The sequence below is a fragment of the Entelurus aequoreus genome, linkage group LG16 (genome assembly GCF_033978785.1).
Source record: "Entelurus aequoreus isolate RoL-2023_Sb linkage group LG16, RoL_Eaeq_v1.1, whole genome shotgun sequence".
Taxonomy (NCBI): Eukaryota; Metazoa; Chordata; class Actinopteri; order Syngnathiformes; family Syngnathidae; genus Entelurus; species Entelurus aequoreus.
In genome coordinates this window covers 11,408,087-11,432,187 of record NC_084746.1, presented here as the reverse complement: position 1 = coordinate 11,432,187, position 24,101 = coordinate 11,408,087, and the positions used below count along the sequence as shown (strand labels likewise).

Sequence of the window (24,101 nt, the reverse complement as noted above, 5' to 3'; positions counted from 1 at the left end):
ATACGAGTAAAACCCTCAAGAAAATGTCATGTTATGTATCATAAAATGGAGCCCGGTTAAAGCAAGTGAGGTATGCCTTGTGTTCGACATGTTTTTACTAGGAGAAAAAACATGTAGAACTACATTACCCAGTTTACATGACGCCACAGCAACGCGAGCGTTGCTTGTGTTTCCGCGCCGACCTAGTTTCACAATTAAAACTTTTTAATTGTTCTAAACAGTGTTGTTGATTTTGGAAGGATATTAATATAAAAACACCAGCGCAGTTACATTTTTAATTTTAATATAAATTAAAGAAGCTCTTTGTGACGTCGTAATTGTGAGCCAAAATTAGACGATGTACCCCTTTAGGTGTCTTTATTTTAGCCTGAGTAAAAAAAGTTAAGAAAAACATGTACATCACCACATGTTGCTTGAATGAGGTGTTTTATTATTATTGTATTAATATATAGTATATTCATAGTACATTCAATGTTAGTGTAGAATTGTGCAATTGAAAAATATATCTGTTACATCCTAATTATGCGACAAAGTAGTCCAAGGACCCCGCGTGAAAAAGCAGAGTTCGTCATGGATTCGATATCAAGACGGCGGTCCCGCTCTGGATCCAAAAGTCCGAGTCGGGGCCGACGATATCAACCCAGAACAAGCAGGTCGCGGTCTTTAGAGAGAAGGGCGCATCGTGAACTTCCGGACACAAAACGAGCCACTCGGGGCCGCGAACGAGCCGACAGCAGCTCCCCGGACAAGCGGCGGCCTCAGCATCAACCTCGCGGCCGTTCTAGTTCCAGAAGTGGCTCGGAGAGTGGGAGCAGGCGGAGATTACTGCGTGTCAGGAGCAAGTCGCCAAGGTAACGATGCTGCAACGAGGCATCGCTCGGTTTGGGCGGCATAGCACGGTTGGTAGAGCGGCCGTGCCAGCAACGTGAGGGTTCCAGGTTCGATCCCCGCTTCTGCCAACATAGTCACTGCATTATTTTTTTTAACATGCCTCAAAACAGCAGCTTGGAATTTGGGACATGCTCTCCCTGAGCGTTGCGGAAGAGTTAGTGCTGCAAGAGGTTCTGGGTATTTGTTCTGTTGTGTTTATGTTGTGTTACTGTGCGGATGTTCTCCCGAAATGTGTTTGTCATTCTTGTTTGGTGTGGGTTCACAGTGTGGCGCATATTTGTAACAGTGTTAAAGTTGTTTATACGGCTACCCTCTGTGTGACCTGTATGGCTGTTGACCAAGTATGCCTTGCATTCACTCGTGTGTGTGAAAAGCCATAGCAGCGTTTTAAAAAGTCATACATTTTACTTTTTGAAACCGATTCCGATCATTTTGAAACCGATACCGATAATTTCCGATATTACATTTTAAAGCATTTATCTGTTTTTGTTAGAGATAATATTGGCAGGCCGATATTATCGGACATCTCTAATTAAAACATTAAAAAAAACCCATTAAAACAACAAGATTTTACGGTAAAAAAAAAAGTGGCAGCTCTGTTGCGTGAATGTTACTGTTAAAGAGAGTGGCATTGTTTTTACATTTATTCAATTGTTTATATGCTGTAAAAAACAACAACACTGATTTTACTGTAAAATTCTGGTGACTGAGCTGCCAGTTTTTAAAGTAAAATTAAAATATTTTTTTGCAGCTTCTGTAAAAAAAAATTAAAAAAAAAATGTAATGTTTTATAGATATACATTAGAGATGTCCGATAACGGCTTTTTTGCCGATATTCCAATATTGTCCAACTCTTAATTACAGATGCCGATATCAACTGATACCGATATACACAGTCGTGGAATTAACACATTATTAGGCCTCATTTTGTTGTGATGCCCCGCTGGATGCATTAAACAATGTAACAAGGTTTTCCAAAATAAATCAACTCAAGTTATGGACAAAAATGCCAACATGGCACTGCCATATTTATTATTGAAGTCACAAAGTGCATTATTTTTTTTAACATGCCTCAAAACAGCAGCTTGGAATTTGGGACATGCTCTCCCTGAGAGAGCATGAGGAGGTTGAGGTGGGTGGGGTTGGGGGTGTATATTGTAGCGTCCCGGAAGAGTTAGTGCTGCAAGGGGTTCTGGGTATTTGTCCTGTTGTGTTTACGTTGTGTTACGGTGCGGATGTTCTCCCGAAATGTGTTTGTCATTCTTGTTTGGTGTGGGTTCACAGTGTGGCGCATATTTGTAACAGTGTTAAAGTTGTTTATATGGGCACCCTCAGTGTGACCTGTATGGCTGTGGACCAAGTATGATTTGCATTCACTTGTGTGTGTGAGAAGCCGTAGATATTATGTGATTGGGTCGGCATGCAAAGGCAGTGCCTTTAAGGTTTATTGGCGCTCTGTACTTCTCCCTACGTCCGAGTACACAGCGGCGTTTTAAAAAGTCATACATTTTACTTTTGGAAACCGATACCGATAATTTCCGATATTACATTTTAAAGCATTTATCGGACATCTCTATTATACATTTATATTCATATATTAATCATTGTCAAAAGCGGCCCATAACTGCGATGTGGCCCTCAATGAAAATAAGTTTGACACCCCTGGTCTATAAGCACTGTCAGTGTCTGTAATTTTCTACATTAATGAATGCATCGTTAGGACATCTTGACAGAAACATTGAAATAATGACAATGGTCGGTAGTAAAAAAAAAAAAAAAAGTAAATGTAATCCTTTGTTTTCCCTTAGTTCTGATTCAGATCATAAAGAGAGCGGGAGAACACCTGGCATGCAGAGCCGGAGAGGAACATCTCAAGAGAGGAGGAAGGGAAGGTCTTCCTCTTCTTCACACTCTCGGGATGGAAGCTGTGACAGAGAGAGAAGACGACGACAACAAAGCCTCAGCCGAGGGAGTCCAGAGAGGGACAGACAGAGACCGAGGGAGCGGGACAGACCGAGAGAAAGACAATCTGAGAGGGACAAAAGGAGAAATAGCCAAGACAGAGAGCGCGGGAGGAGCGACAGAGGCCGAGACAGAGAGAGACCTCCATCCAGTTCTGCAGACTCCTCCGACAGCTCGGATGACGGCGGGGGCCGTGCGGTCAGGGAGAAGGATGACAAGAAAAAACAGAAGGAGATGCTGAAGGCTCTGGAAACGCCAGAAGAGAAGAGGGCCAGGAGGTTGACGAAGAAAGAGACGAAGGAGAAGAAGAGGAGGGAAAAGATGGGCTGGAGTGAAGAGTACATGGGGTACACCAATGCAGACAACCCTTTTGGGGACAACAACTTACTGGGCACATTCAAGTGGCAAAAGGTACGTTGAGCACCGCTTCAAAAGTTTGTTTACAAATATTGCAACTCAACGTTGTTTCGGTTCTTGCCAGGCTCTGGATAAGAAAGGTATTGGCCATCTTGGAGAGAAGGAGCTGAAGGACAGGAACAAACGTATACAGGAGGAGAATCGCAGAGAGCTGCAGAAGGTAGACGCCATGACATATTTGTATCTCAGAAAATACTTTTTTTTTTTTACATTACCAGAATACCCTAATCATTTTGCTGTGTTCCACCTGCTCAGTGGCCTTGTGGTTAGAGAGTCCGCCTTGAGATCGGTAGGTCCAGTCATACCAAAGACTATAAAAATGCCCATTACCTCCCTGCTTGGGACTCAGCATCAAGGGTTGGAATTGGGGGTGAAAACACCAAAATGATTCCCGAGCGAAGCCACCGATGCTGCTCACTGCTCCCCTCACCTCCCAGGGGGTGGAACAAGGGGATGGGTCAAATGCAGAGGTCAATTTCACCACACCTATCAATCAGTCAGTCCATAGTGGATCTAACATAATAGTGTGAGAGTCCAGTCCATAGTGGATCTAACATAATAGTGAGAGTCCAGTCCATAGTGGATCTAACATAATAGTGAGAGTCCAGTCCATAGTGGATCTAACATAATAGTGAGAGTCCAGTCCATAGTGGATCCAACATAATAGTGTGAGAGTCCAGTCCATAGTGGATCTAACATAATAGTGAGAGTCCAGTCCATAGTGGATCTAACATAATAGTGTGAGAGTCCAGTCCTTAGTGGATCTAACATAATAGTGAAAGTCCAGTCCATAGTGGATCTAACATAATAGTGAGAGAGTCCAGTCCATATGGATCTAACATAATAGTGATAGTCCAGTCCATAGTGGATCTAACATAATAGTGAGAGTCCAGTCCATAGTGGATCTAACATAATAGTGAGAGTCCAGTCCATAGTGGATCTAACATAATAGTGAGAGTCCAGTCCATAGTAGATCTAACATAATAGTGTGAGAGTCCAGTCCATAGTGGATCTAACATAATAGTGAGAGTCCAGTCCATAGCGGATCTAACATAATAGTGGGAGTCCAGTCCATAGTGGATCTAACATAATAGTGTGAGAGTCCAGTCCATAGTGGATCTAACATAATAGTGAGAGTCCAGTCCATAGTAGATCTAACATAATAGTGTGAGAGTCGAGTTCATAGTGGATCTAACATAATAGTGAGAGTCCAGTCCATAGTGGATCTAACATAATAGTGAGAGTCCAGTCCATAGTGGATCTAACATAATAGTGTGAGAGTCCAGTCCATAGTGGATCTAACATAATAGTGAGAGTTCAGTCCATAGTGGATCTAACATAATAGTGAGAGTCCAGTCCATAGTGGATCCAACATAATAGTGTGAGAGTCCAGTCCATAGTGGATCTAACATAATAGTGAGAGAGTCCAGTCCATATGGATCTAACATAATAGTGATAGTCCAGTCCATATGGATCTAACATAATACTGATAGTCCATAGTGGATCTAACATAATAGTGTGAGAGTTTAGTCCATAGTGGATTTAACATAATAGTGAGACTCCAGTCCATAGTGGGTCTAACATAATAGTGTGAAATTCCAGTCCATAGTGGATCTAACATTATAGTGAGAGTTCAGTCCATAGTGGATCTAACATAATAGTGAGAGTCCAGTCCATAGTGGATCTAACATAATAGTGTGAGAGTCCAGTCCATAGTGGATCTAACATAATAGTGACAGTTCAGTCCATAGTGGATCTAACATAATAGTGAGAGTCCAGTCCATAGTGGATCCAACATAATAGTGTGAGAGTCCAGTCCTTAGTGGATCTAACATAATAGTGAAAGTCCAGTCCATAGTGGATCTAACATAATAGTGAGAGAGTCCAGTCCATATGGATCTAACATAATAGTGATAGTCCAGTCCATATGGATCTAACATAATAGTGATAGTCCATAGTGGATCTAACATAATAGTGTGAGAGTTTAGTCCATAGTGGATTTACATAATAGTGAGACTCCAGTCCATAGTGGGTCTAACATAATAGTGTGAAAGTCCAGTCCATAGTGGATCTAACATAATAGTGAGAGTCCAGTCCATAGTGGATCTAACATAATAGTGAGAGTCCAGTCCATAGTGGATCTAACATAATAGTGTGAGAGTCCAGTCCATAGTGGATCTAACATAATAGTGACAGTTCAGTCCATAGTGGATCTAACATAATAGTGACAGTCCAGTCCATAGTGGATCCAACATAATAGTGTGAGAGTCCAGTCCTTAGTGGATCTAACATAATAGTGAAAGTCCAGTCCATAGTGGATATAACATAATAGTGAAAGAGTCCAGTCCATATGGATCTAACATAATAGTGATAGTCCAGTCCATATGGATCTAACATAATAGTGATAGTCCATAGTGGATCTAACATAATAGTGTGAGAGTTTAGTCCATAGTGGATTTAACATAATAGTGAGACTCCAGTCCATAGTGGGTCTAACATAATAGTGTGAGAGTCCAGTCCATAGTGGATCTAACATAATAGTGAGAGTCCAGTCCATAGTGGATGTAACATAATAGTGTGAGAGTCCAGTCGATATGGATCTAACAATAGTGATAGTCCAGTCCATAGTGGATGTGTAACATAATAGTGTGAGAGTCCAGTCCATAGTGGATCTAACATGATAGTGAGAGTCCAGTCTTTAGTGGATGTAACATAATAGTGTGAGAGTCCAGTCCATAATGGATCTAACATGATAGTGAGAGAGTCCAGTCCATATGGATCTAACATAATAGTGTGAGTTCCGTCCATAGTGCATCTAACATAATAGTGTGAGAGTCCAGTCCATAGTGGATCTAACATAATAGTGAGAGTCCAGTCCATAGTGGATCTAACATAATAGTGAGAGTCCAGTCCATAGTGGATCTAACATAATAGTGTGAGAGTCCAGTCCATAGTGGGGCCAGCAGGAGATCATCTTGAGTGGAGACAGGTCAGCAGCACAGAGACGTCATCAACTGATGCACAGATGAGTGATCCACCCTGGATCCCGACTTTGGACAGCTAGCATGTCTTCTGTGGTCACAGAATCTCCACGAAGGAGAGGGGGGCAGAGCGGAAAAGAAACAGCAGATCAACTGGTCTAAAAGTGGGGTGTATTTAAAGGCTAGAGTATACAAATTAGTTTTAAGATGGGACTTAAATGCTTCTACTGAGGTAGCATCTCTAACTGTTACCGGTAGAACATTCCAGAGTCTTGGAGCCCCAATAGAAAAGGCTCTATAGCCTGCAGACTTTTTTGGGGCTCTCTGTATCACTAGTATCACCTAGTGTGTGTGACTATCAGTGTACTTTAACTTTATTATAGGAATTACGTATTTGTTTCAATATTATTGTCCGTACACAAGCATTGCACTGAGTGTGTAACCACCGTGTGTGTCTGCGCCGTAGGTGAAACAGCTGCGTCTGGAGCGTGAGCGAGAGAAGGCCATGAGGGAGACGGAGCTGGAGATGCTGCAGAGAGAAAAAGAGGCGGAGCATTTTAAGACCTGGGCCGAACAGGAAGACAACTTTCATCTTCACCAGGCCAAACTACGGTATGTACCTGTCACTAGGGGTGTATACCGAGCACCGGTATTTTTTGGCACTGGTTCCTAATTGTGTCTGAACCGTTAAGATTCTGGACAAATGATCCGGCCATTGGTGTTTTTGTAATCCAGCACGCTGTCGTTATTATGACATGCAGTCACAATCATTTCAGGTTCCGTCACTACGCATCAAATAAGACACGGGTGGGCCCTGATAAGCAGCTTGGAATAATCCCAAATAAGGAAGCAACACCACACAAAAGAGTTAGTCAGTTTGAGGTGAATGCAATTTACTCACGACCACCACTACCTGGCTTCATCAATCTTCTTCCTAGCGATCCAGTAATCCACAAACCAATATTAATCCAATCGTCCATCCATCTATTTTCTACCGCTTGTCCCTTTCGGGTCGCGGGGGGTGCTGGAGCCTATCTCAGCTGCATTCGGGCAAAAAAGTGAAAATTGAAGTAATTTTTTATGTATATATATAATGCATATGTTCCTTTTGACTGTACATGTACTGTAAATGTATAATGTATTTATAATATTCACATGTGAATAATACTGTATAATAGACTGTATTTATGTTATTCACATGTGAATAATGCTGTATAATAGACAGTATTTATATTATTCACATGTGAATAATACTGTATAATAGACTGTATTTATATTATTCACATGTAAATAATGCTCTATAATAGACAGTATTTATATTATTCACATGTGAATAATGCTGTATAATAGACTGTATTTATGTTATTCACATGTGAATAATGCTGTATAATAGACTATTTATTTTATTCACATGTGAATAATCTTGTATAATAGACTGTATTTGTTATTCACATGTGAATAATGCTGTATAATAGACTGTATTTATATTATTCACATGTGAATAATGCTGTATAATAGACTGTATTTATGTTATTCACATGCAAATAATGCTGTATAATGGACTGTATTTATGTTATTCACATGCGAATAATGCTGTATAATAGACTGTATTTATATTATTCACATGTGAGCAATGTTGTATAATAGACTGTATTTATATTATTCACATGTGAATAATGCTGTATAATAGACTGTATTTATGTTATTTACATGTGAATAATGCTGTATAATGAACTGTATTTATGTTATTTACATGTGAATAATGCTGTATAATGAACTGTATTTATGTTATTGACATGTGAATAATGTATAATAGACTGTATTTATGTTATTCACATGTAAATAATGCTGTATAATAGACTGTATTTATATTATTCACATGTGAATAATGTTGTATAATAGACTGTATTTATATTATTCACATGTGAATAATGCTGTATAATAGACTGTATTTATATTATTCACATGCGAATAATGCTGTATAATAAACTGTATTTATATTATTCACATGTGAATAATGTTGTATAATAGACTGTATTTATGTTATTTACATGTGAATTATGCTGTATAATAGACTGTATTTATATTATTCACATGTAAAAAATACCCAAGTGTTTGTCTATTGTGAGCGAACTGTGTTGCTGATTCTATTCTATAATAATCCATAAAGTTGGTCTGAAGCAAGATAGCATCCGCTGACAGGCCTCCTGTCGCCGTCTGGCGTGACTCCATCACCTTTGCGTGGCATCAAAACACACTTTGCTTAAATGCACACCCACCTAACATGCTAATTGATTGTATTGATTTATATTGTATATTTTATATGAAATCTAATGTAAAAGGTCTCTGCGCTACACATGAATGTCAAACAAATAATTATATTGTAACTAATGAATAGAAACCGTGATGGATCTGTTTACAAGATGATGACATAACAACTGTACTGCACACATATTTGACTTGTTTAAGACTTAAAAAGCAGGTCTTGGTAAAATACTTGCCTGCTCTGAGATGTTATGTGATATCAATGGTGTTCAACCTTTTGTGCTTATAAGAATGTTTTTTTTCACATTTTTATTTAAACCTACTACTATATTTTTCGGACCATAACAAGCATCGGATTATAAAGCGCGCTGTCTATTAACGGGTCCATTTGGGTCTTTTTTTAATATAAAAGCATCGGATTATAAGGCGCATTATGAGTTTTTTCTACATTTAAACACTTTTTTGTGCTCTACATAACATGTAATGGTGGGTCTTTGGTCAACATTTTACAAAGATTATGTTATACAGACCTTTTCAAGCTTCCTGACCGTCTCTTCAGCAGTACAGCGTTTTATTTACGTGCCTCCACTTCGATAGTGTCCTCTCCCCATCATCTTTGTTGTAGTTTTTAGCGCTTCCTTAGCCAGTCAACTGACTAACTTTTTTGGAATTGTACGTATTGTTCACAATCATTATGAGAGACAAGAACACACATTTTTTTGTTTTTATTTAATCAGGATTTTTACGATGATAAAATCTGGCCCGCCACATTATTTTATGTGGCACGCGAAAGCCTGGAAATAGTATGCGTTAATAAAATGCTTAATCTTTTCTTACTAAATATATTTGTTCTTTCCCTTTTGACATTAAAAATCATGTTCTGCATGCAATTGCATATATTTTAAAATTAAATATCATCAAAATATTATAATTATAATGTATTCCAAAAATATTTTTTGTTAAAATAAAGATAATTAAAGCTGCAAGCAGCGTTGGTCGGGCCCGCATATTTGGCTGGTGCTAGTCCTAAGTGTCCCAATACTTTTGTCCAGTGGTAGTCCTGAGTGTCCCAATACTTTTGTCTAGTGTTAGTCCTAAGTGTCCCAATACTTTTGTCCAATATTAGTCCTAAGTGTCCCAATACTTTTGTCCAGTGGTAGTCCTAAGTGTCCCAATACTTTTGTCCAGTGTTAGCATGTCAATCTATGAAATGTAGGTCTAAGTGAGACCTACATAGAGGTTTTTGTTTCATGTCTCTAAGACATTCCTACCGGAAGTTACAAGCAGTTTTGTCTGTGTTTTCCTCCGAGGAGCAGTTTTGTCTGTGTTTTATTCCTAGGGGGCGCTACAGCGCAATTTTGAGTTTTGGGGTTCGTTTTTTTTATTAGCTCGCAATTTCAGCCAGTCCTGATGTGTGTAAAAAGTTTGGTGAGTTTTGAAGTATTTTAAGGGGGTCAAATTACAGCTGAAAGAGGCAAAAATTAGTGTTTTTAGAAAATGTTTGTCTTGAAGGGGGAATTGCCAACTTCCTGTTGATTTTTGCCCGAGAAAATTAATTAATGAAATGTAAGTCTAAGTGAGACCTACAAAGAGAATTTAGTTTCATGTCTCTACGACATTCGTATTGGGAGTTAGAGGAAGTTTTTGCTAGAGCGCAATTTTGATTTTTGGGGTTAGGTTTTTTGACTAAAGAGTTTTGTTCGCGTTTTTTATGTGTGTGTCAAATTTGGTGAGTTTTGAAGCATGTTAAGGGGGGCAAAGTAGTGCGCAAAGCTGCGTAATAATAATAATAATAATAGTAATAATAATAATAAACCTTACAATAACAATAGGTCCTTTCGTCCCAATGCAAAAGGACTCCCGTTGGGATTCCTTTTACATGGGCCGTGCGGGCCCTAAATACTGTACTTGAATATCTGCTTGACTTATGATTTCAAAACAAAATATCAATCAAATTGTAGACTGTAAAATTGACAATAGATTTTACGGTTAAATTCCGCCGACTGAGTTTTTTACTGTAAAATCAACTTTGGTACTGTTTTTTTTCCCATATACAGAAAGACACTAAAACATTAAAAAACAAACCAAAAAAACATTAAAACAACAAGATTTTACGATTTAAAAAAAACCTGGCAGCTCTGTTGCTTGAATTTTACCGCTAAAAACAGTAGTATTGTTTTTCCATTACATTCCATTTATAAACATTTTTTATATGCTGTAAAAACACTGATTTTACTGTAAAATTCTGGTGACTGAGCTGCCAGTTTTGAAAGTAAAATCTAAATAATTATATTGCAGTTTATGTAAAAAATATATTGTTAATGTATTATATATATACACACACAATTACACGTTTATTCATAATTACTCATTGTTAAAAGCGGCCCTCTGAGGGCAACCATAACTGCCATGTGGCGCTCAATGAAAACAAGTTTGACACCCCTGATCTAGAGGGTTCTGATTACTCCCTGAATATAGCAAAAAAGTAGAAAAATTGGCAACACTAATGATCACACCTGCTCTGTTTTATTCTCGGGCATAGCAGGTGCTTCATAATGTGTGTATGAGCAAGGGCAAACAATCAATCTATTCATGGCGAGTTGCCCTGAATAAATTAATGAATGTATGGAAAACATTATGTGGTTCTAGTCGACTGTTTTGACCAAAATGTATTGTGTGTGTGTGTCCAGGTCTAAGATTAGAATCCGTGACGGCCGTGCAAAGCCTATTGACCTCCTGGCAAAGTACATCAGTGCAGAAGATGATGATCTTGCAGTTGAAATGCATGAACCGTACACCTTCCTCAACGGGCTGACCGTCACAGACATGGACGACCTGCTGGAGGACATTAAGGTGCGTCGGTAGAGCTGGGTTTCTCATGACTGTTTTTATAAGAGAACTGTGCACAATTAAACTGTTAATAAGGCAGCCATTTTTCAAATATTTAATCAAATTACCACGTAAAAAAAACTTGATTTCGATGTATTGCATTGGTAAGATGACAGTCTGAAAATGTTCACCGAAAACCAAATCCTTGGAAAAGTATGAAAACCAGGGTACTACTGTACTATATTACTACATCAACACACCCAAGACAATGGGCATATACACACACACACCCCTCCCCCACCCCACGCCTTCACCACCGCTTGATTCCCCTCGGGGTGATGGACGGCTGGCAGCGCTTCATAGCAGCAGTCGACCTCCAGGGCCCCAACTCCCCGCCCCTCTGTTGCGAGTTGTCGTGATTATATGTAACATGTTTATGTGTGCATGGCATGGAGGTTTTTTTCCCACTCCAGACTAGGCCCCCTTAGGAGCCCAGTCTAGATTGTATTTTTTTACTCATCTTCTGCCCCAGCGTTTTACCTTTTTCTCATCTTTTACGCCTTTGGCGACCCATCAGCGTTCCTGTTCTGTAACCCTGTACACTGTTTGTTTGTCTAAACTGAACGGGTTTGTGCTGAAATCATAGTTTTGTTGTACTTGTGCAATGACAATAAAGTACTATCCTATCCTATATTACACAATTGTAGGTGGTCTACAACCATGCATTTCATAAAAAATGTATCTACCACTCGGCAAAATTTTAGGTTAAATTTCACAAATAAATATGTCAAACCCTGATAAGATCCAATACAACAAGCTTTGTCAAGGATTTTGCCCTAATAACAACGATAATAATAATAAATACAAAAAGAACACTAAGGCCTCATTTACACTGCACACCAAATCAGATTTTTTTGTCCTCAAGTGACACAGATTTGATTTTTGTTGCCAGCCTAAACGCTCCAAAGTGCTTCAAATCTGATCTTTTGGCATCAGACTCAGGCCACATCAGGAGGTAGTCCTGAATTTTTTTCAAATGTGACTTCAGTCTAAACGCAATGCGACCTAAATGTGATTTTTTTTTTCTTCATCTTTGGGCGAGATATGTCACTCGTGCGCGCCGAGAAAGACGCAGTCGCCAGCGGAAATGGATATATTATCATAACATCCGGTTTCCATGAGCAAAGTCAATTTGAGACGACCGAATTTTCGGTGCATCACTTGTCAATAGTACACAAATAATAGGCTATTTATATATATATATATATATATATATATATATATATATATATATATATATATATATATATATATATATATATATATATATATATATATATATATATATGTATGTATATGTATATAAAACTGTCCATCTGATTGTCTAGTTAGCTAACATATATGACCCCCCCTACACACTCTGGACTGTGGTTCTAACTTTTACCCCTGTTGGCTTTTACAATCTTTATCTTCATCATTTATTTCAACTTTATGTTATTCAAGTATGACATTTTTAAATGTAATTCATTTCATTGACAAGCAATTCTGTTATGGTCATACTCTTGTTTGCTAGCGGCTACGATTTCAGTACTATTGAGGATCTTTGCTCCTTCTCAACTCTGTGGTAATATTCTTTTCACAAAATACAACCAATAGTACGTTAATGTTAAATCTTACTTGTGAAAAGTAATCCCCCAATTCCTATTTTCAACAGTCCGCTCATTTAAGCAGGAAAACTTTGTGTCAACTGTCAGTTGAGGCTGCTCGCCGGCTCCTCATCACCACTTCAAGATGGCGGCCCAATTTCTCGCGTCACAGCAGCCAATGCTGCGTCTACTTATAAGATGTCTGTTCCCTCTCCGAGCCACAACGTTGATGGCTGTCCACTTTGCTGCTAATCCTATTTGGATGAGTACAGCCTGAACACTATTAGTTCCGAACCAGGTGTAGTTCTGGAGCATTTATTAGTAGCCAGCGAGATGGTGTATTTTTGATGCACAACACCGGAAGTATATTACCCAAGGGGGCGTGGCTACAGGATAGAGTTCTTTGCATGCATGTTATAGAATTTTACATGACATTTACAATGATAATAATTAGGGATGTCCGATATTATCGGATGATAAATTCTTTAAAATGTGATATCGGTTTCAAAATTATCGGTATCGGTTTTAGAAAGTATGACTTTTTAAGACGCTGCTGTGTACACGGACGTAGGGAGAAGTACAGAGCGCCAATGCGTGCTTTGCGTGCCGGCCCAGCCACATAATATCTACTGCTTTTCACACACACAAGTGAATGCAAGCCACACTTGGTCAACAGCCATACAGGTCACACTGAGGGTAGCTGTATAAACAACTTTAACACTGTTACAAATATGCACCACACTGTGAACCCACACCAAACAAGAATGACAAACACATTTCGGGAGAACATCCGCACCGTAAGACAACATAAACACAACAGAACAAATACCCAGAACCCCTCGCAGCACTAACTCTTCCGGGACGCTACAATATACACCCCCCGCTACCCCCCCACACCTCAACCCCGCCCACCTCAACCTCCTCATGCTCGCTCAGGGAGAGCATGTCCCAAATACCAATCTGCTGTTTTGAGGCATGTTAAAAACAATAATGCACTTTGTGACTTCAATAATAAATATGGCAGTGCCATGTTAGCATTTTTTTGCCATAACTTGAGTTGATTTATTTTGGAAAACCTTGTTACATTGTTTAATGCATCCAGCTGGGCATCACAACAAAATTAGGCATAATAATGTGTTAATTCCACCACTGTATATATCGGTATCGGTTGATATCGGGATCGGTAATTAAGAGTTGGACAATATCGGAATATCGAATATCGGCAAAAAAGCCATTATCGGACATCTCTAATAATAATGTCAGTGAGTTATCTACTAAAATAACTTTAAAAATCTGTGGTACATTACATGGGACATGTAAATGTAAAAAAGACAGCCAAAAGAGGTTGGTAGATAAGAATACATCTAAAAGGTAAAATGTAGATCACCCAATTGCAGGAAATGTACCGTAATTTCCGGACTATAAGCCGCTACTTTTTCCCCTCGTTCTGGTCCCTGCGGCTTATACAGGGGTGCGGCTTATTTACGGCCTGTTCTTCTCCGACACCGACGAAGAGGATTTCGGTGGTTTTAGTACGCAGGAGGAAGACGATGACACAATGATTAAAGACTGACTTTTCATATACCGGTAGGCTGGTTATTTTGATAACGTACAGGCGAGCACTTTGTATTACTTTGCACCGTTGTATTATTTGTACTCTGCACGAATGCTGTTCGCCATGTCAAAGATGTGAAAGTTTGATTGAACGATTGAAAGATTTATTGTTAATAAATGGGACGCTTTGCGTTCCCAAACAGTCATCTCTGTCCCGACAATCCCCTCCGTGGTAGCAGGAACCCCTATATACTACGGTAATTACACATCAAAACCCTGCGGCTTATAGTCGGGTGCGGCTTATATATGGAGCAATCTGTATTTTCCCCTAAATTTAGCTGGTGCGGCTTATAGTCCGGAAATTACGGTAGTTTTGATTTTTTACATTTTGATTTGAAACGTTCCTCTTTTTTCCTTATTTTTTCCTGGTGCTCACATGCCTGGATATCAGAGTGAACCCTCTTGTCTTCCTTTGTGGGTCGAGGCAGAGCCTCTGGCATACACATACCAGTGTTTCCCACACATTCATTTATTTGTGGCGGCCCGCCACGAAAGAATTACGTCCGCCACAAATTTTAAAAAAAATTAAAACATTTTTAATTTTTAATTTTTTTAATTTTTTTGTTGTTGTCCTGTCCAGCTTCTCAGGCAAATCATATAGTTGATGTAGATGCCCATATAAGCTGTTCAGATTTACTTTACAAAAGAGAAGTGTAGGATACTTCTCTTGTTGCCTTAATTGTATTTGACCACTACTGTTTTCTGTTTATTTGTTACTGACTGTGGCAGGACACCTCTGCCTCTGTTTCACTTTATGTTGCTGGTAAATAATATGGTTGTAGTAGTAGGCTAAAGTTAAATTATTTAGTATGCACTAATTAAAGGGGCAGAGCTTTAAGAGACATTTTAGCTTTTATATTTTATAAGATATATTTCTTGTAAGAACCACAATTAATAAATATATTTCAGTGAATAACTTATTGTTCAAATCTGTATATAAATATGTACATAAAGTGTTGTAATTATATTGTAAAATGGATGGATGGATGGATGGATGGATGGACGTTTAAAACAAAACTGTTATTATTAATTAGTAAGAAGACATTTTTTGAGCCTTTTAGAGAAAATCATATCTTTGTAGTAAATTATGCAAATTACTCGATGATGTCATGGTGACCACGCCCCCACCACCACAGGTATCTTGGCAGTTTATGGGAAACACTGCATACAGAATAGTTGAGCCTCCTGGCAGAGGTAATAATTAGAGATGTCGGATAATATCGGCCTGCCGATATTATCAGCCGATAAATGCTTTAAAATGTAATATCGGAAATTATTGTATCATTTTTTTATTATCAGTATCGTTTTTTTTTTAATTTTTTTTTTTTTAATTAAATCAATATAAAAAACACAAGATACACTTACAATTAGAGCACCAACCCAAAAAACCTCCCTCCCCCATTTACACTCATTCACACAAAAGGGTTGTTTCTTTCTGTTATTACTATTCTGCTTCCTACATGATATATCAATATATATCAATACAGTTTGCAAGGGATACAGTCCGTAAGCACACATGATTGTGCGTGCTGCTGCTCCACTAATAGTACTAACCTTTAACACTTAATTTTACTCCTTTTCATTAATTACTAGTTTCTATGTAACTGTTTTTATATTGTTTTACTTTCTTTTTTATTCAAGAAAATGTTTTCAATTTATTTATCTTATTTTATTTTATTATTATTTTTAAAAAGGACCTTATCTTCACCATACCTGGTTGTCCAAATTAGGCATAATAATGTGTTAATTCCACGACTGTATATATCGGTATCGGTTGATATCGGTATCGGTAATTAAAGAGTTGGACAATGTCGGATATCGGCAAAAAGCCATTATCGGACATCCCTAGAAATAATGCTCAGTTTTAACACGAGTGTCATTGTGCATCAGGTCTACATGGAGTTGGAACAAGGCAAGAACGTGGACTTCTGGAGAGACATGACCACCATCACAGAGGACGAGATCAGCAAGTTGAGAAAACTGGAGGCCACAGGAAAAGGACCTGGTACGTCATTTCCACCGCCTTTATCTTCCTATTCCACCGGCTATGTGTTAGAACTTACCTTGGGTCCGTGAAGCTCAATAGCGTCTGTCGAAATGGCCTTCAGGCGACCGGCGTGACGGCATCAACACGGCGGTGAGCAGCGACGTGCAGATCGTGTTCAAAGGGAAGACGTACAGCCAGCTGCAGGCGCTGCATCTCAACATCGAGAGCAAGATCCGTGCCGGGGGATCCAACCTGGACATCGGTTACTGGGAGAGTCTGCTGCAGCAGGTCCGAGTCTTTATGGCAAAAGCAAGGTATGACACTGATTACAGCTCGGGACAAGGGACGCGAGATATGGCCTCAAAACTGTATGGGGATATATATCACAGCCTCCTCGCACCATTTTATAAGCCGCAGGGATCAAAGCGTGGTGGTAAAGTAGCATCTTATAGTCCGGAAAATATGTTAAATAAAATGACATATCAGGAGGTTGCCTACAGCCGCAGCAGTTAATCCTTTTTGACCCATTTAGTGGTTTGTTTTTGTCACTCACACCACCCGGCGACTTAACCCTTGTGTGGTGTTCGGGTCTGTGGGACCCGTTTTCGATTTTTATTTAAAGAAAAATTATACAATTAATGAATTTTTCAAACTGAGACTCACTGGCTTTGGCTCATTTTCTGTGAAGAACATATATCAGAATACATATTTAATGAACACACACCATATACCCCCTACACATTTCTATTACATATAATATGTCCGGGGTCCACTGGACCCAGGGCTAATAGAAGTGTGGAAATTGATGTTCTGTGTACCACACACACACACACACACACACACACACACACACACACACACACACACACACACACACACACACACACACACACACACACACACACACACACACACACACACACAGCAGGCCTAGACAGGAGGAGGACAGAGTGTAGGTACACAGAACATCAGAGGGTCAAATGTGCGACAAAATGAGCGCAGACAGTGTTGACAAACAATGTTGCAACCTTGTGTGGGAACCGCAGGTGCAGAAACACAAAAGAAGAATCCCTGTGGGATGCAGAAACTGGCAGAGAAATTTCCATGCAACGTTCATATTGTTGTTACTCAGCCAGCGTTTGTGGGTCTTAGACTTAGACTTACTTTTTATTGTCGTTCAAATTTGAACTTTACAGTACAGATAAGAACGAAATTTCGTTGCATTAGCTGGTTGACAGTGCAGGATAAAAAAGCAATAAGGTGCAGATATAAATAAATAGATTACTGTAAAGATAAATATATTGCACTTTTGCATATGCATCTACGTTTATGTTATATTGTCTTTATATTCCAGCGAGTTCATCCATTTTTGGGGGGAATTGAGGGGATTATTATGATGCGTTCAAGAGTCTTACGGCCTGAGGAAAGAAGCTGTTACAGAACCTGGAGGTTCTGCTACGGAGGCTGCGGACATCTTTCTAGAGTCCAGCAGTGAAAACAGTCCTTGGTGGGGGTGGGAGGAGTCTCTGCAGATTTTCTGAGCCCTGGTCAGGCAGCGGCTTTTTGCGATCTCCTGGATAGGAGGAAGAGGAGTCCTGATGATCTTTTCCGCCGTCCTCACCACTCTCTGGAGAGACTTCCAGTCTGAGGCACTGCAGGCTCCAGTCCAGACAGAGATGCAGTTGGTCAGCAGGCTCTCTATAGTGCCTCTGTAGAATGTGCTGAGAATGGGGGGAGGGAGCTGTGCTCTTTTCATCCCACGCAAAAAGTGCATGCGCTGCTGAGCTCTTTTTACAAGAGCTCCGGTGTGTAGGAGCAAGTCATATTGTCAGTTATCTGCACCCCCAGGAACTTGGTGCTGCTTACCATCTCCACCGCTGTGCCGTCGATGAAGAGTGGAGCGTGGCTGGACTGGTGCTTCCTGAAGTCGACAATTATCTCCTTGGTCTTGTCGACGTTCAGGACCAGGTTGTTGGTTCTGCACCAGTCAACCAGATGTTTCACCTCCTCCCTGTAGTCCATGTGGTTGTCGTCACGGATGAGGCCCACTACTGTTGTGTACTTCACAATGTGGTTAGTAGTGGACCTGGCGCAGCAGTCATGGGTCATCAACGTGGACTCAGGACGCAGCCCTGGGGGGAGCCGGTGCTCAGGGAGATGGCACTGGAGGTGTTGTTGCCCACTCTCACAGACTGGGGTCTGTCTGTGAGGAAGTCAAGCAGCCAGTTGCATAGGGGGGTACTGAATCCAAGGGGGGCCAGTTTGCTCACCAAGTGCTGCGGGTTGATGGTGTTGAATGCTGAGCTGAAGTCCAGAAACAACATCCGCACGTGTGTGTCCTTTCCTTCCAGATGTGCTAAGCTCAGGTGGAGTGCAGAGGAGATGGCGTCCTCTGTGGAGCGGCTAGGGCAGGGGTCGGCAACCTTTACCACTCAAAGAGCCATTTTGGCAAGTTTCACAAATTAAAGAAAATAATGGGAGCCACAAAAAAAAAAATTAAATTTACAATGAAAAACAACGCATACAAAGCTTAAATTGCTTTGTGCTATGTTAACCAGGGGTCTCAGACACACGCACCGGCACGCACCTTAATATGGAAATTTGATGTTAGCGCGGTCCACGAGCTTTGAATGAATGGCGTTTGATAGCGTCATACTTGCCAATCCTCTCATTATTTCCGGTCGACTCCCGAATATCAGGGCGTGATGGCACTGCTTTTGGAGCCCTCTACAGTCTGCCAAAACAGTGTGCCTGCTCGACCACATGTAGAATGCAGCTTCAGCTTGCTCACGTAAGTGACAGCAAGGGTACTACTTCAACAGCCACACAGCTTACACTGACGGTAGCCGTACAAAAACAACTTTAACACTGTTACGTTACAAATATGCGCCACACTTTGAACCCACACCAAAAAAGAATGACAAACACATTTCTGGAGAACATATGCACTGTAACACAACATAAACACAACACAATAAATACCCAGAATCCCATGCAGCCCTAACTCTTCCGCTCAACCGACGCACGGAGGGGGGGGAGGGTTGATGTGTGGGGGGGGTTTGGTGGTAGCGGGGGTGTATAATCTAGACCGGAAGAGTTAGGGCTGCATGGGATTCTGGGTATTGGTTGTGTTGTATTACACTACCGTCAGTGTAAGCTGTGTGGCTGATGAGTAAGTATGCTTTGCTGTCTAATACGTGTGCAAGTAAAAGCTACATACAACATGTGCCCGGGTTGGCACGCTGTTAGTACATGCTGTAGAGGACAATTACTGCAGTGCATTTAGGGCATGCCCTTTATTTAGTGATTAGAGTGAAAATAGGATTATAATTGCCCTTGGAGATTTCTTAGACAGGCACTGAGATCCACAAGTCTCCTGGGAAAATCGGGGTTCGGCAAGTATGCAGCTGAGCCGCATCAGAGTGGTGAAAGAGTCGCATGTGGCTCCGGAGCCGCGGGTTGCCGACCCCTGGGCTAGGGCGATAAGCAAACTGGTATGGGTCGAATGTGGGGGGAAGTCTGGAGACAATGTATTCCTTTACCAGCCTCTCGAAGCACTTCATTACAGATGTTTTTTGGGATAAGTCAGTATTTTAACATAAAAGTGTTTGATTGTGAGGCATTAAAAGCCACAAAATGCAACTGGTCCATCAGACCCACAAATACTGGCTGAGTAACAACAATATGAACACCACACAAGGGTTAAGGAAACCACAGCTACTTGAAGCGTTAATTGTAGCATAATAAGTAGCAGCTGGATGTTGATTAAACGTGTGTTTGTGTGACAGGCTGAGAGAGCGACACCAGGATGTGTTGCGCCAGAAGCTGTTCAAGCTGAAGCAGGAACAAGGCGTGGACAGCGAACCTTTGTTCCCCATTATTAAGGAGGAGCCGGCAGGCGAGGACACGTAAGTACAAGCGTTCATAAAATGCTTGGCCATTTTAATATTAGGACAGTCTAAACCAGGCCTGGGCAAATATTTTGACTCGGGGGACCAAATTTAGAGAAAAAAATTTATCTGGGGGCCAGTATATCTATTTTTAGGAAAACTAATACAAAACCTCACAATAAAGTCTGATTGAATGCGAAAAATGTTATGACATTATATATATATATATATATATATATACACACACATAGATATATGTGTGTCTATATATATATATATATATATATATATATATATATATATATATATATATATATATATATATATATATATATATATATATATATATATATATACATACACAGTATATATATATATATATATATGTATATGTGTATATATATATGTGTGTATTAAGAAATTTTTTTCAAATCTACAAAGCTTCAGTAATTTTAAAAAAAAGAAGAGATTTTTAGTTCAGTTTGGAGTTGAGCAGAAAACAAACAAAAAAAGCGTCATGTTTTTGAGAAGGTTGACTGTGCTACTCTTTAAAAACCGCTCACAATCATTCCTGAACACTGTAACCATGGCAACAGAGCACCAGACCAATCAGGAGAGGCATCATCAGCAGAGCCCTCGTCCAGCCAAAACGTAGACAAAGGGCCGGCAGGAGAGGACGAGGGCCCGTCCACGTCCACTGCGGAGGACAAGCAGGGGGAAGAAGGCGGGGACAAGAAGGATGAGGAGGCGGAGGCCGTGTTGACCGAGGAGGATCTGATCCAGCAGAGCCAGGCCGAGTACGACTCGGGCCGCTACAGTCCGGCACTGCTCACCACCTCCGACCTGCCGCTGGACACGCACACCGTCACCCCCGAGGAGGACGCCACCCGGCTGCAGTTAGCACGCCAGCAGCTGCAGGTGACAGGTACGACGCCGCCTTGCACCAAAACCTCATCGCCACGACGGTTGATTGTCCTTTCTAATCAGGCGACGCCAGCGAGAGCGCCGAGGACGTCTTCGTGCGGCGGGCCAAAGAGGGAATGGGCACCGACGAGGCCCAGTTCAGCGTGGAGATCCCCGTGACGGGCAAGATGTACCTGTGGGCAGACAAGTACCGGCCCAGGAAGCCCCGCTTCTTCAACAGAGTCCACACCGGCTTCGAGTGGAACAAATACAACCAGACCCATTACGACTTCGACAACCCGCCCCCCAAGATCGTGCAGGGCTACAAGTTCAACATCTTCTACCCCGACCTGATCAACAAGCGCTCCACCCCGCAGTACTTCCTGGAACCCAGTCCCGACAACAAAGACTTTGGGATCCTACGGTTCCACGCCGGGCCGCCGTACGAGGACATCGCTTTTAAGATCGTTAACCGAGAGTGGGAGTACTCGCACCGACACGGTTTCCGCTGTCAGTTTGCCAACGGCATCTTTCAGCTGTGGTTCCACTTCAAGAGGTACCGCTACAGAAGATGAAGTCATCGGTTCCAAAAGTCCGCTTGGTATGGGTCCACTCTACAGCAGCTGTACAGTTCTTACATAATTCTAAAAAATATACATTCATTAAAGATGTCATTTTTCACCATTGCTCTTGTTTTGTCCACAAGACTAAACTAGCATCTTCTTCACTCCGCACGTCAGTTTTTTGTCCATCTGCCACCTGTATCGGATATTTTCCACGTCCGTGTGAACAGTGTAATTCTGAATTTTTCATATCCGGAGATAAATCGGATATATTAAGTTAAATTACCAATGATTGTCACACACACACTAGGTGTGGTGAAATTTGTCCTCTGCATTTGACCCATCCCCTTGTTCACCCCGTGGGAGGTGAGGGGAGCAGTGAGCAGCAGCGGTGACCGCGCACGGGAATAATTTTTGGTGATTTAACCCCCAATTCCAACCCTTGATGCTGAGTGCCAAGCAGGGAGGTAATGGGTCCCATTTTTATAGTCTTTGGTATGACTCGGCCGGGGTTTGAACTCACAACCTATCTCAGGGCAGACACTCTAACCACTAGCCCACTGAGCAGGTATATGCGATGCGTCCTCAATGTGGACGCTCCAGTAGCATTCATCCGACCAGAACGTCACCAAAAAGAGATGAGCGCCCTAATTATTCACCAAAATAGACGGTGTGGAGGATGCACATATGTTTAAGAGTTCTTTCTTTTTACATAGCCATGTTTAGAGTAGCTAGTACTTTTCCTTTGTATATTCTACCAGTCTCTCTTTGTCTTCAGATTGTCTGTTTAGTGTCTTAAACCATCAGGAATGTGAAACCAAACCCCCAAATCTTCCTTATCAGTGAGTGTTGCGATTTTCTCTAAATTTAGTCCTACTCTCAAACTTAAGAATAAAAGCTTTTTATCAACGTTCTTAATTCTAAGAATCACTTCTACTCTCCACGATATTTAAGAGACCTTCAGAGGTGTCTTAAGTGGTTAGGAGTTGCCAGCAGGGGATGGCACTGCGGCGAGAGAGACGTGCGCGAACGTTCAGGGAACGGAACAATGTTTTGGTTTTTTTTGATGACGAGCAGCTGATCAAACGGTATCGTTAAGACAGAGCGGATATTATTTTTGTCACAGATTTAATACTTTTCGATTCCTTGTTGATTTCTGCATGTGTCTGCAGTGGGCTAGTATATATAGAGCCACCCACACCAGTTTCAAATTAGTTGCCTAATTAATGAATTGGAAAGAAAATGTTATGACAGTAGCGTATGTGTGGCCGTGAGGTGAGTGACGTCAGTGAGTGTGTGGGCGATAAAAGAGAGGGAGCGGTAGCGTGAGTGCCGGCGGGGACTAGTTTGTTTTGTATTATTTTGTAGTTTATTGTCAAAATATACACTCCCATTGTCCACTTAAATATTTCCAAGCTATTTCTTTATTCTTAGACAAGGGATTCCATTCCGTGATTGGTCATTTCTATGGACACAGAAATGACGTCACCTAAAATTCCGTTTACGGCACATAGTAATGTCGTAATTCAGCTCTGAGTGTGACACTTAAGATTCAGTCCTACACTTCGCTGAAAGTGTGAGTAAGACGCTTGATAACTAACTTTTAAGTGCAGCTTTCAGCGAAGAATTTATTTACTCTTAAGTCAACTCTTAGCAGACTTCTTAGGAGTAATTCTAAGAAGCTTGATAAGTACGGCCCCAGGTCAACTAGAGTAGCCGATATGAATGTATTGGTTAAGTTGACCTCTTAAAGCTTTAGTAAAACTTAAAAATATTCCAATTCTGTCTTGATGGTCCTTCTTACTCGGCATATATGTCATCGAAAGAACTTGGGATTGACCAGTAACTTCGATTCTCAGGGAGGAAGAGCTGGTTGACGCAACAACGGTTACAAAATGAATAGTTGACCACGAAGCAGAAAACGGGTGAAAATAATGTTTTTAGGAACTCACGTTAAAGTTCCACCGCCATACCTGCCAACAACTACGGTTTTCCCATCATGAGTCCACCCGAATGCAGCTGAGATAGGCTCCAGCACCCCCCGCAACCCCCCAAGGGACAAGCGGTAGAAAATGGATGGAGTACAGTTTTTGATCAGCCGGTGTCGTGGGAAATACTGTATCCCTGAAGTATTTGGTATCCCCCACCGCGGG

General features: G+C 40.9%; 1 protein-coding gene across 1 annotated transcript; it reads left to right on the top strand.

Annotated features, from left to right (window-relative positions):
- The first annotated feature begins 521 nt into the window (after positions 1-521).
- Positions 522-22,112, top strand: cactin. Its single transcript, XM_062022181.1, has 10 exons — positions 522-851; positions 2,700-3,264; positions 3,335-3,430; positions 6,718-6,863; positions 11,207-11,369; positions 16,496-16,610; positions 16,714-16,906; positions 20,381-20,500; positions 21,079-21,407; positions 21,470-22,112. The coding sequence occupies exons 1-10, from the start codon at positions 523-525 to the stop codon at positions 21,958-21,960; spliced, it is 2,547 nt and encodes an 848-aa protein (XP_061878165.1). The 5' UTR covers position 522; the 3' UTR covers positions 21,961-22,112.
- Positions 22,113-24,101: the final 1,989 nt, after the last annotated feature.

What these genes read in the sequence shown, in the direction of transcription:
- cactin (XM_062022181.1), top strand. Translation starts at nt 523, where the DNA reads ATGCGACAAAGTAGTCCAAGGACCCCGCGTGAAAAAGCAGAGTTCGTC. An exon ending in ATCGCAGAGAGCTGCAGAAG is followed by an intron (nt 3,431 to 6,717) that starts GTAGACGCCATG and finishes TCTGCGCCGTAG; the next exon opens with GTGAAACAGCTGCGTCTGGA. An exon ending in GTCTTTATGGCAAAAGCAAG is followed by an intron (nt 16,907 to 20,380) that starts GTATGACACTGA and finishes TTTGTGTGACAG; the next exon opens with GCTGAGAGAGCGACACCAGG.